Source organism: Myxine glutinosa, chromosome 7, assembly GCF_964187855.1.
Source record: "Myxine glutinosa chromosome 7, kmMyxGlut1.1, whole genome shotgun sequence".
NCBI lineage: Eukaryota > Metazoa > Chordata > Myxini > Myxiniformes > Myxinidae > Myxine > Myxine glutinosa.
In genome coordinates, this window is record NC_136267.1 from 31,850,067 (window position 1) to 31,864,106 (window position 14,040).

Sequence of the window (14,040 nt, forward strand, 5' to 3'; positions counted from 1 at the left end):
ATTCAGAAAAACTACAAGATTAGGGAACATTAAATTGTATGACTTTTGCTGGAAAATAATATATGAGCTTTCAAAGCTGTGATTTGGAGCGCGAGGGATTTTGTCACTTTGTATGTTTTTCTGCCCTCGCATTTTGTTTGGTGCCAACTTTTCCAGGTTTACAGGCAAATCCCCCGTCACTTCCGTGCATTCTGGATGCTGTCACCCACACCATTTAAAAGATAAATTCCCTCAAAGTATTATGGAAAGGTGGATTCCCTCAACTTTCATTACTCTGCCTTTTATAGGCAAAACTCTGGTTCAAATACATAGATACCACCTTCATATTTTCAATATTCTTTACCAGCACCAGTACTTTTTTTCCATGCAATTTTCATTGCTACCTGTTTGATGCGGCACCACTGCCATAACACAACTCTGTCCTGTTTGTTCAGCTCCACGATAGATGCAAAATGACCAGGAGCATAATAAATCTCCTTCAAACGTCAATATTTACTCAAACTAGTTATGGTGGATGTGTATAAATCAAATAACTGAATAAATGCAGCAATGGAGTATCAGGAGGAATGCACAAAGACAAAGATGGAGTCATCAGGAGGAACCTGGATAGGATTTGGGTTTAAACTGCTACTCCGCTACCCTCAAACCCATCTAGGTGCGGTCAGGTGAACCCTACAAAAATATCTAAATCAAAGCAAAATTTATCTCTGATGTGAGAGACTAAAGGAAATGTATATGGGAGAATACATGGGAACTGTCATACTTATACCGTATTCAATTGCACAGCAGATCAGTTTGGAGGACGACCGGGTCTGCGTGTGCTGTGAAAACCCCAAGCTCAACGGATGCAGCAATCTTGGAGACACACTGAAGCTGAACCCGTTACAGCAGTGCAACACCGTGCGTGTCACACTCAAGGCAAGATGTGCAGAAAAGTCATATGAATTGTTTTTTGTTTCCTGTGATGTGACATCACTGGATGTCTTGTGTAATTTAAACCATTTGATCAACCAAGCCATAGGTCACCATTCATCTTAACTCTTAACAAGCCACGCAGCCATTGGGCCTCGGAGGCCCAACGGATGTATTCGTGGAATGTTTTTTTTCTTTGAATTTTTTAAATTTTTTATAGATTTTTTTCTTTCATATCCTTTTTCAATCCAAGTCGATGCTCATGGATGTGTATTTCCTCAGAAAATGTGAATCATTGATCCTATTAGTTGGAAGAATCTCATATACAAGTAATGAATGTTTTCCTTTTTTTTGCAAAAAAAAATTTTGTTCTTGCTTTTTCAACTTTTTTTTCTCTAAAAAGTTGAGGCTCATGGAGGAGTATTTTCTCAAAAAATATGATTCACTAATCCTATTATTTAGAATGTATATGTCCACAACTATCAAAAATCCTACATAAACGCAGCCATTGGGTCTTGGAGGCCCCATGAATGTATTCCTGTAAAGTTTTTTAATTTTCATGTTTTTGTCACTGAATTATTTGTAACGAAGTTATAGGAGCATATAACGAGGCTCATATCAAGAAAATAATGATATAACATGGCAGTACAACAACATTTATGCGGGGCCTCGAAGGCCCAGGCCTGCATTCGTGTCGGATTTTCGGGTTATAAGTGAAGAATGAAGATTTTCCCACGAGCCTGAATGAATTTTTATTTATTTATGTCACTGAATTTTGTATAACAACATGAAAGTCGGTGAAAATGAGGCTCATTCCAAAAAAAATAAATTGTACAGCATAGTTTTTGCAACAAAAAAGAACGTTGTTGGCCTCCGAGGCCCAATCACTGCATCCAAGGGTTAGTTATTCTCGTACATACTGTTGTCTATTGTCAGGGTCAATGTGAAGTGAGAAACAAAGATCCATGTTGTTAAAGATTGCTACTGGTCTGATGCGTTTTCTTCCAGGAAAGCTTTGAATGCCTCAAGAGAACATAGTTACCGTATTTTCCACTGGCATAAGCTGGTAAAACTTTGTTCTTCAGTGTTCCCTGGAGGGGCACAGCAAAGGTGTCACGTTGATCAGGGTGACGCAGAAAAGGTTTCTCAACAAACTGCGGCTAAGGCTCAATGTGCAGTTCTTCTTACCTGTCAGGAAATTCCATCAAGGTTGAGAACAACATTTAAAAAGGCGTAAAACGGTTAACCCGGTTAATTTCATTGAATTCCTTCGATAACATTGCTTGTCTTATGAGCATACATGGTTTTACATTCCACAAAATGTAATTACTCCTCGGTTAGGCCTGTTTACCGTTCCCTTTCTGAACCAACATATGACATAGATAATGATTCTTACACTCCCAGCTTCATCGCTCATTCAGGTCGTGGGACGATTAATCCCAATGTTTTATAATATCCTCGCATTTCCAGCAAAAGTATGCTGATCTCTCTCGTGTTCTTGTGTTGCATACATTACAAGCATGTATAAGCTCCTTAAGTGATAGATCATAGATAAACCAAATAATTAAAATAAAAAACATGTTCTTAGGCCAAAAGACCAACAAGCAGCATGGTCTTCCTCTCTCTCTCTTTTTCTCTCTCTCTCTCTCTCTGTCCTACCTCCCCCCTCTCTCCCTTTCTCCCTCCCCCTCTCTCTCTCCTCTCTCTCCCTACCTCTTGCTCTCCCTCCCTCATTCTGTCCTACCTCCCCCCTGTCTGCCTTTCTCCCTCCCGTCCCCTCTCTCTCTCTCCCCCCCCCCCCTCTCTCTCTCTCTCTCTCTCTCCCTACCTCTTGCTCTCCCTCTCTTTCCCTTTCTCCCTCCCCTCTCTCTCTCCCTACCTCTTGCTCTCTCTCTCTCTGTCCTACCTCCCCCTCTCTCCCTTTGTCCCTCCCCTCTCTCTCTCTTTCTCTCTCCCTACCTCTTGCTCTCCCTCCCTCTGTCCTACCTCCACCCTCTCTCCCTTTCTCCCTCCCCCCTCTCTCTCTCCCTCTCTCTCTCCGTCTCTCTCCCTACGTCTTGCTCTCCCTCCCTCTCTCTCCCTTTCTCCCTCTCCTCTCTCTCTTCCTCTCTCCCTCTCTCTCTCTCTCTCTCTCTCTCTCTCTTTCTGTGTGTCTCTCTCTCTGTCTCTAACTCTTTCCGATATACTATACTCTTCACAGAGTGCTGGTGCCCCTCAAGCAGCTTCCTGAGCAAGGGTTGTACTGGGCGGTTTGCCATTGGCTTCCCAGCAGTCATGAGGGCAGGAATTTGGGTGTCGGCGATGGCTTCCCTAATTTTTGCGAAGGGCACAGTGGGGTCTTTAACGTCCACCAAATAACGCCGGTAGACGAGACACCCGTTTAACGTCCATCCGAGGGGCGGCACACACATTGATGAGTCACCCTGCCCATGAAACACCAGGATGACAGTTTGTAGTTGGGTCAGGATTATTAACCCAAGATGGACAGGTCAGACATGAGTGTGCGTACCCCTAGGCTATCCTGCCAGCCCTACGGTCTTCCGATCACAGTGGAATATGCACTGGAACCCCCCCCCCCCCCCAACCGCAGACAGATGCCCACGTCACAACACTCTGAGCCCAGCACCAGAATACAAAGCACCCCAGGTAAGATGAGGAATGCAACAGCAGCCCCCCCGGCAATAATCGCAATAACCCGTCCAATTATGGTATTTCAGGGGAAATCAAAGCGCTCGACCAACCTTCACCGCCATTGCTCACAAGGTGCCTCGAATGTGTGAGGACGTTCGTTACCCAAGTCGGTGAGGGTGAGGCGAAAGGCGCTACTCGGACAATATCGATGGTGAAAAGTGTCCGATATCGGGATTTCCCTGCACGTTTCAAACCAATATATCGATATTTAACACAGTTCCCTCACATTGTGGCATATTATTGTTGTGTCTGCAAACCAGGTGCCAGGAAAGCGTGTTTAGACTATAATTCATATCCGTTATAATATTCCAGCGCACAGCTACCCCTTAATGTCTAAAGAAAACATTCGACTCCGTGAGGTTTACGATTTCTTTGTGGATAAGAAAGCCAGACACCGGCCTGTGTTCAGAATAGCAAAAAGACCTCTCGTCAGATATAAATATCGGCCCTTTAATCTGCAATCTATGACGTCTTTCCCATGTAATAATATGTCAGGGTAACCATAAGTTGAGTAATTCCAGCCGTGGAGCTCTCAGCCGGATAACCTTGGCGTGTTGTATCGTGCAATCGAACGTTGCCGCACTTTCTTGGCTTCAACGTGTCCTTTGTAAAGACGTTTTGTCAAACCACATAAAAATGTCTCGAGCAGCTCATTAATCAATTTCACACAAGGCCGTAAAATCCTCCACAGGCAATTTGGGAGCTGCTCGGGGGAAGGGATGCCGAGCATTGGGCACAATTGGCTGTGTGTAGATCGTTCGATTCATCGATTCGTTCCAGGGCTCCAAGGGTGGGCTCCGAAAAGGGTCGTTTTTGCTAAATGTTGAAAATACGTTTTTGCCACAATTCAAGTGAGACACTTGGATGGGGAGGAACGAGGAGTAATAACAATGATCGACCTTAGTACTTCGGACACCGAAGGTGCACGGGCGTTATGTTTTCACCTCTGTCTGTTTGTCTGACTGTGAGCAGTTTGACTGAAAATGTTGTGCAGGGATTTATTTCGATGAAACTTCGTGGAGAGCTTGGGTGTGGGTCATGGGCAAATTGATTAGTTTTCGGTGAAGATTCGAATCCGAATCTGGCTACTAGAATTATTTAATTCATTCTTCACCATTGAGTGATCGGGCGAAAACCGATATATAGCAGGATATCTCAAAAGGTTGTGGCCGGACTTGGACTAAACTTGGTGGAGAGGTTGGGTGTGTGACAAGGAAGATTCGATTCAATTTTGATGAAGATTCAAGTCCCGGTCCGATAATGTTTTAATTGATTCTTCACCATTCGGAGATCGGGCCAAAACTGATATATAGCAGGATATCTCAAAAAGTTGTGGACGGATTTGGACTAAACTTGGTGGAGAGGTTGGGGGTATCACCTGGAAGAATTGTTTCAATTTTGATGAAATTCGAATCCGGATCAGATAAAAAAATTTAAGTGATTCTTCACCATTGAGTGATCGGGCGAAAAACGACACATAACAGGATATCTCAAAACGTTGTGGATGGATTTGGACTAAACTTGGTGGAGAGGTTGGGTGTGTGACAAGGATGAATTGGTTCGATTTTGGTGAAGATTCAAGTCCCGGTCCGATAATAATTTTTTAATTGATTCTTCACCATTGGGAGATAGGGCCAAAACCGATATATAGCAGGATATCTCAAAAAGTTATGGACGGATTTGGACTAAACTTGGTGGAGAGGTTGGGGGTATCACCTGGAAGAATTGTTTCAATTTTGATGAAATTCGAATCCGGATCAGATAAAAAAATTTTAAGTGATTCTTCACCATTGAGTGATCGGGCGAAAACCGATATATAGCAGGATATCTCAAAAGGTTGTGGCCGGACTTGGACTAAACTTGGTGGAGAGGTTGGGTGTGTGAAAAGGAAGATTTGATTCAATTTTGGTGAAGATTCAAGTCGCGGTCCGATAATTTTTTAATTGATTCTTCACTATTGAGTGATGGGGCCAAAACTGATATATAGCAGGATATCTCAAAAAGTTGTGGCCGGACTTGGACTAAACTTGGTGGAGAGGTTGGGTGTGTGAAAAGGAAGATTTGATTCAATTTTGGTGAAGATGCAAGTCCCGTTCCGATAATTTTTTGATTGATTCTTCACCATTGGGAGATCGGGCCAAAACCAATATATAGCAGGATATCTCAAAAAGTTGTGCACGGATTTGGATTAAACTTGGTGGAGAGGTTGGGTGTATCACCTGAAAGAATTGTTTCAATTGTGATGAAATTCGAATCCGGATCAGATTTTTTAAAATTTCAAGTGATTCTTCAACATTGAGTGATAGTCTGGTGTTGGCTTAGCGGTTCGGGTGCCGTGCCGGCTTGGAGATCTTAGGATCCTGGGTTCGAATCCCGATCGATCGCTGAATTAACGCCAGGGGGGTTGACTCGGCCTGTCATCCTTCCGAGGTCGGCAAATGAGTACCAGTTCACTGGTAATTCCCTGTGTGTCGCAAGAGGAGACTAACTGGGTTGGCGGCAGGAAGGGCGGACATCCGGCAGGAAGGGCATCTGGCCATAAAACATTGCTTCAAAAAGGGGACCAAGGTGCCCGAAAAAGGCCAACCCCTGCTCTGCGGGGAAAAATGGCCTCTCAAGGTGGTTCTTTCTTCACCATTGAGTGATCGGGCTAAAAACGATACATAGCAGGATATCTCAAAAAGTTATGGACGGATTTAGAGGATATTTGGTGGACCGGTTGGGTGTGTGACAAGGAGAATTCTATTCGATTTTGATGAATATCTGAATATGGATTCGGATATGAGAATTATTTAATTTTTTTAAGTGATTCTTCACCTTTGGGAGATAGGGCCAAAAACGGCACATAGCAGGATATCTCAAAAAGTTGTGGATGGATCTGGACGATATTTGGTGGAGAGGTTGGGTGTGTGACAAGAAGAATTCGATTAGATTTTGGTGAATATCTGAATATGGATTCGGATATGAGTATTATTTAATTCTTTAAGTGATTCTTCACCATTGAGTGATGGAGCCAAAAATGATACATAGCAGGATATCTCAAAAAGTTGTGGACGGATCTGGACGATATTTGGTGTCAAGGTTGTCTGTATCACTTGGAAGAATTGTTTCAATTTTGATGAAATTCGAATCCAGATCAGAGAATTTTTAAGTGATTCTTCACCATTGAGTGATAGGGCTAAAACTGATATGTAGCACGATATCTTAAAAAGTTATGGACGGATGTGGACAAAACTTGGCGGATGAGTTGGGTGTGTCACAAGGACGAATCGATTCGATTTTAGTGATGATCCAGATCCGGTCTATCAGTGGGATACAAAACGTAAACTGTTCTGGAGGTATGCGCTCTACCAAATACCGTTCTAGTTATTCCATATTTTATCCTTCATCTGCAATATTAATATTAATTTGAAACATGTTGTTGATCTCATTTGAAACTTCAATGTGCACTCCACCAGTCGGTTCATTGGCAGTCATTATCTACACTCAATTAATCATCAATCAAGTTAATATTTATTATTTAACAATTTTGCATTTAGAAGCTAAATTTGTCTTTAGCTTTAAAGGTTTTCAGAAATATTTTAATATCTACACATTAATGGCCTACTGGGAGCCAGTGAAGTGTTTTTAGGATTATATTGATGTGATCAAGAAGGCTTCAATCAATCTTTGTGCAAGTCTTCACTCTTCCACAACTATTGATTATAAAATATAACAAAGTGTTTAGTTGTTGTTTTTTTGGAAGATTTGGAATTTGGCTGGCACATGACATCATTAATGACCCGAGCACTGGCGGCAGTGCTTAGCTTAAATTGTAGGGCGATCCCTGCAATTATATTAAGACACATTAAATAAGGGTGTTGTCATTTTTGCGACAATCGAGGATACATTTTTGAAACTTCACCTACATGTTGAACTGACCGAACAGTTCAGAGGTGGTCTACTTACTTTTTTCCTTGCCCAGGCTTGCCAAGACTGTGTTAAACTCCCAGCAGGTTGAGATTAAACGATAAAGTAAGCAGGTTGCGTCATCAAAGAAATCACTGTCGTTTTGGAGGAATGCTCAACCAGCTGTCCTGTGTGCTAGCCTTTGCCCTTCACCCTGGGAAATTTCCAAATTGCATCCCTTACTACTACCACTGGAAAGGCAATGTAAAGCAACCCACTGTATTACTTCCCACGAGACTGCTTTTGGATTTCCAAATCTCCCACCCAGATAAATTAGACCTTCGACTTATACTAATGCTGGGAAACTAGGCTGAACTTCTAGGGTGAACTGAAATAATACTATGGAAATTATCTGATGAGTTATAATAACATGTAATACATTTCCCTTGCTTCGTTAAATAACGAATCATTCAAAAACCCTTCAAAATCCTACATATCTTTAATTAACCATTTATTATATGCAAGCATGTACGACCTATTATACGTGCAAGGCCGAAATGAGATCAATCCGCTGACTTGTAAATGAATTTCGTATATAAGCGAAACATCTTACTTAAATTATTGGTATCAAAACATCTTACACATCTCCATACCTGCTTTCATTTCTATAACAAAACAATTGAAAATTGTTGTCAGGAAAACAAATTTTCTGCATAAGTTGAGCCTGTTGTTGGCTCAGCGGTTAGGGTGCTGGTTTTGGATCTTAGGATCCTGTGTTCGAATTCCGGTCGATCGCTGAATTAACTCCAGGGGGGTTGAATCAGCCTGTCGTCCTTCCGAGGTGGGCAAATTGAGTACCAGTTCACTGGTAATTCCCTGTGTGTAATGCCAAGATGTATTTTCAGTGGTTTTTAAGGCTTTTGTGTTAAAACAAATATGGCGGCCGAACCACGTGACCGATGACGTCCTCATCATTTTTTTTCTAAACTAATTTATTCCTAGATTATGCTCAAGAAATTTCATCTTGATCGGATGAAGTTTTGTACTTATCGAATTATGACATCATAATGGAGGCACCTATGACATCATCATTAACATATTTTATTCCCCATGGAGAGTTCTTTACAATGAGCCATGTCTCAATTTTTTCTATTCAGCACTTTTGGAGATATAGAGGTGCAATTTTTTTTGTTTTTTCCAAGATGGCGGCCGAACCACGTGACCGATGACGTCATCGTTATTTTTTTTCTCCACCAGTTTATGCCGGCATGGCGCTCAATAAATTTCACTTTGATCGGATGAAGTTTTGTACTTGTCGAATTATGATGTCATAATGTAGGCACCTATGACATCATCATTAACATATTTTATTCCCCATGGAGAGTTCTTTACAATGAGCCATGTCTCATTTCTTTCTATTCAGCGCTTGCCAAGATATAGAGGTTCAATTTTTTTTGATTTTTCCAAGATAGCGGCTGAACCACGTGACCTATGGCGTCATAATTATCATTAAAAAATTATACAGGTGGAGTTGCACCTACGGTGAAATTTCCTGTCAATCGGACCAATGGTTTCAGAGAAAATCATATTTATTCTGTGCGGACAAACAGACAAACAGACAAACGAACAAACGGACTCAATTGCAATACCCTCTCCTCTGGCGAGGGTAATGAGGAAAATAACGTGACCCCCTGCCACTGCCATAGTGAGCGGGTGTACTCGTATATATAATACGCTAATGCTGTCCGTCTCTCTCTGGCTGTCTGTCTGTTTGTCCCACCCTGAAACACAGAAACACTCATTGATCGAAGAGAATTTTTTTTTTACATAAACGTTTCTTCAAATTAATCGACACCTCCTGGAAAATTATTATTTTTTTCAATCGGAGAAAAATATTGAACCCGGGCAGTGTATACACAACAGACCGCTGCCTCGATTGCTCACAATTTCATATTTAACCTCCAATTTATGAGCTTTCAACCCTTGCAAGAATAAAAAGTTTCCTTTCTACCATTGGCTTCTGCAAGTTTCATTATTTACCTTCAAGAAATGTACTAAAACTAAAACAGGTTAGAAAGTTTTTTTTTTTTTTCCAATTCCTTCTCCATCTCAGCCTAATCTTGAGAGAGATGCATCTGTATTTCAGGAATTTAAATAATTAATCAGGTTTCTGTATAAATGTATTTGTGCAATGGGAAAGTCATCTCTTCAATATCATTTCATCATCAATATTGCCCATACTTGCCCTGGGGTATGGATACTTTGTGGCCTAGAGGAATGGTACTGTTGTGGTATAGCAATGGTTTTTGGGTTAAAATACATCTCGCGGAAGCAGCAGTAAGGATTTGGGATTGCTTCTGGATCCTCAGCTGGTTTCAAGGGAATTTCTATGTTGTTTTGTGTTACTTGTCAAAAAATGCTTCATTTTAATGACCCAAGGCAGCAACAGTGATATCAAACTGGATTAAGCTGAAACAAAGTTCTGAATAAGTTGCCTCGCATGCTGTCAGGGCCTATAGGTTTTCAAGAAAATGTTCTTTGTAGTTTGGAGCATGACTGGCTTCCAAAACTAGTCCTTCGGGAGGAAGACTAGCTTTGGAGCCAGTCATGCTTATCCAAAGACGGCCAGCCCAAGTAGTTTTATAAACTGATACGTGGCTACAGAAACTTTCATTCAATATGGCAGGAGAGACTTAGCTTGATGAAATGTCACATTATTGCTCAAATTTAAATGTTTTATACAAGGCGTGGAGTGAGAATAACTTTAGAATAACATTATAATTAGAGCATCCCGAAGAGGTGAGGTTATTAAGATGCACCAAGGATTTATATCAGAATATAAGGGGAAGTGTCAGTGCAAACTCCCAGGATTTGGGCCAAAGAAGCTTGCATGACGAGCACCGGCTGCTAAGGGAGATTACAAGGAAGCATCCACCATCAAGTGAATCCTGCGTGCATTTTAACAATCTTCATAACGTATCAACACGGTTTAATTACACAAAATGCACATCAGCGTGACACTTTCACCTTGGACATTTGAAAAGTATCACAATTTTGTGTCATCGAGAAATGGGTGTTTCATCATAAGGATTCTATATCCTCGTTGTTGTAACACCGCCAATGCTGCAAATGGGTGTTGTATGACAAGGAGTTGATGAAGGAACCTCCTTGTGTTGTCTCGATGAGATGTATCTCCTATAAGGGTGGACTGTACAGGTGATTGTAAAATGACTGGTTCGATGTGAGACTGAGTGGTGTGCAACCTGATTCTGACCTTTATGATGAAAAAAAAAACTTCCACAGTAGGTTCACCGTAGGGGCCTATCCAGTATTTTATAACAGTGGGGAGCTGGGTGAGGGATGACGAAGCACCCATCTTGATACTTGGCCTAGAAACTGATGCGGCAGAACTAACTCTCTTCGGCCAGATGCCAGATATGAGAAATGTGGCTGGAGCATGACTTTTGTCCCAAAACCCTGGGGTCAAGCTGTTCTCTGCATCCTTTGATAGCCCTTGACTTCCTAAATGTTTGATCAACATTTCTCCATGAAATATTTGCCAGTTTCCTGGATGGCGTAGGGGAAAGTAATGAGTCAGTTACTGGGAAATGAAAAGTGATCTTTGACAAATACGCATTGGTTAGTTTTACCAAGAATTGGCCGAAGTAATGCTATGAACAAATATTCCATTAATGCAGTAATTAGGTTTGAAAGGTCGTTGAATGACGTCATCATTCAAAATTGCAATTTTCTCCCTTACCGTCGTTCATATATTTAACATTTGAAATGGACTGATGCAACATTTCTTTATATCAATGAAAAGTCTCACCCCGAGAGATTGTTTACATAAACATGCAAGTTCATGAAGAGCCAATTAAGACGGCACTTCGTGATTATAATTTGCCTATTTCTCAGAAAACACCGCAACTTGATCACGACTTATTAATCACAGGCAGAAGACATGGATAGGGCCACAGAACGAATGCGGGACTAGAATACGCTGCAAATGTGATCACAAAGTCACAACATTGGCACTTCACTGAAAGATATCTCATGTTTTTTTTTGTTTTTTGGGGTTTTTTTTATACAAGATCGAGGCTCGTGTAAGAGCTAACATTAATCACAAAAAAACAAACGGACACATAAAACAAATAATAAAGGGAGCGGGAGACAAGATGGGGAGAGAAGGGGAAGCACACAAACACAACATTTGAGAGCAGGGAGAAGTGTGGAAGGGAGAGGGCTTGGGGGGAGGAGGCGTGGGAAGGGGGGGGGAGGGAGGGAGAAGTATAAAACACAAGGACACCAAGGACTTCCAGGACAGAAGTTGGTATTTCAAAAAAGTGGAATTGGGGTGAAATTAGCGGGGGTAGAAAACATCAAGGTTTTGGATGGGGGAAGATAAGAGATGGTGGTGAACAGCTGTTTTAAAGACCTGGAGGGTGGAGTGGGATTGAAGAGAGTGAGGGAGTTTGTTCCAGAGGTGGGAGAAAAGAGGAATGAAGGCGTGAAGGTGAGCAGAGAGTCTTGATTTTGGCAGTTTGACCATAATACCCCCATTCCACTTATGCCGATCGACCCCGATCTGCACAACGGGAACGATCCTATTTGGAACGGGATCAATCGGCATGATCGTAAACGGAACGTCTTCGATCTTTGTCGATCGGGACAAAAAAATAGATCGGGGCGATTTTTTAAACATGTTTAAAATTTCCATCCCGATCTGAAATAGCGGGACTGATCGTGATTACAGCGTGAATGCAACGTAGTCCATCGGCATGATCGTAGTTAGAACGGCTTGATCGTAGTTAGAACGGCTTGATCGTGATTACAGCGTCGTTGCAGCGGGAGGATTATCTTGTGCCGTTTCGACGACGATCGTTACCTATCCGTCCCGCTCCAATGCCGATCAGAGCCGCTGTATATAAATCGGTCCGGATTGCATCAGCCTCACCCGATCAAGTATTTCGACACGACAATTTTTGTCGACGTTGTTAAGTGGAATTGATAACTGCATGAGCCAAATTGCATTGCCCAATAACCCCATGGTCTAAAATTAAAAGCGGTACAAGTTAAACAAATATTATTAATGATCAATTTTACCGCTTTTAATTTTATGACCTTTTAATTAAGTGAATGCAAACTTTGATCCCCTCTACCCAGCAAAAACTTGTCAAATTTTTAGCTTTTATTTTGAAGACCTTTCATTTTGCAATGCATTTTCATCCCCTCAACCCTTCTGTCAACCATGGCCGGACCCAGACTGAGGGGCTCTTCTTCTTCTTCTCATTCTTCTTCTCACTTGAGCAGCTCTTCTTTCATTAATTGCATATTGTTGGAGAAGTAGAGCGAGCTGCAGACGGCCATGTCTCTGATGTTGGTCCATGGCTGTCTTCGACGATACTGATGATCGGCAAGCAAATCGGGCCCTATTTATACGGATCGGGACCTGAAATCTGCTTTTTAGTCGGCTTAAAGACGGGAATAGAGCGTAGTTAGATCGGTTTGGTCGGGAATGACGTAGTTGAAACGGCAATAGATCGGCAGCATCGGCGTTGGATCAGTTTTAGATCGGCGGCGATCGGGAATGCATCGTGTCAGAGCGGCGGCAATCGCGAATGCATCGTGTCAGAGCGGCGGCAATCGCGAATGCATCGTGTCAGAGCGGCGGCGATCGGGAATGCATCGTGTCAGAGCGGCGGCAATCGTGAATGCAGCGTGGTTACAGCGTATGCGAGCGGGAACACAGCGGCTCTAAACGGCTTCGATCGGGTCTTCAGGGACCCGATCTACCCACGATGAGCGTGGTTACAGCGTAGTGATCGTAATCGGAGCATACTTAGGACGTAGATACAGCGTAGATGACCAGTTTTTTCCCAAAGTGTCCCGATCGCTCCCGACCTGTAGATCGGGGCTAATCGAGGCCAATCGGCATAAGTGGAATGGGGGCATAAGAGGGTTGCAGGCAGATCTTGTGCGACCTGTAGGAATATTTGCGGGACAGAGCCCAGAGAGAGCTGGGGGGGCAAGGCCAGAGAGGAGTCGGTAGAAGACGGAAAGACCATCAACCTGCCTGCGGTGAGTGAGTGAGAGGCCCTTGGAGTTAGCTTCATCGCGTGAGATTCCAATGATTCTGAATGCTTTGGTTTCAACAGCGTGAAGACGAGCTAGGTGTGAGGCAGGAGCACCAGCCCAGAGGGGAGAGCAGTATTCCATTGAGCTGCGGATGAAAGTCTGTATGTGGTGAGGAGCTCAGGTGTGCCAAGGAAGGACTTCGCACGATGGAGGATGCCCAGTCGGCGACTGGCTTTGGGGGCCAGATTTGAAATGTGGTTTTCCCAGGAAAGATCATGGCAGGTAGTGAGACCCAAAAGCTTGAGTGACAGAACTTCTTGGAGAGGATTATTCAGAAAGTGGATGGGAGGGTTGTCCAGTCGGTCTTTTCGGAGAGACATCGTAAGAGTGTGAGATTTGTCAGGATTGAAAGACATGTTCCACTTGTTTGCCCAGTCTGTGATTTTGTCCAGGTCTGCAGAGAGTGAGGAGGCT

At 42.7% G+C, this 14,040-nt stretch overlaps 1 protein-coding gene across 2 annotated transcripts in view; it reads left to right on the forward strand.

The window, feature by feature from the left end:
* LOC144892912 (uncharacterized) overlaps positions 1 to 14,040 on the forward strand; it is a 180,189-nt gene that overhangs the window by 131,975 nt on the left and 34,174 nt on the right. Inside the window, exon 4 of one of the 2 annotated variants that reach the window (XM_078781391.1) lies at positions 787 to 918. In XM_078781391.1, the coding sequence (XP_078637517.1) occupies positions 787 to 918 (132 nt within the window). The remainder of the gene's footprint in view (positions 1 to 786; positions 919 to 14,040) is intronic. The other variant, XM_078781392.1, reaches the window with a different exon arrangement.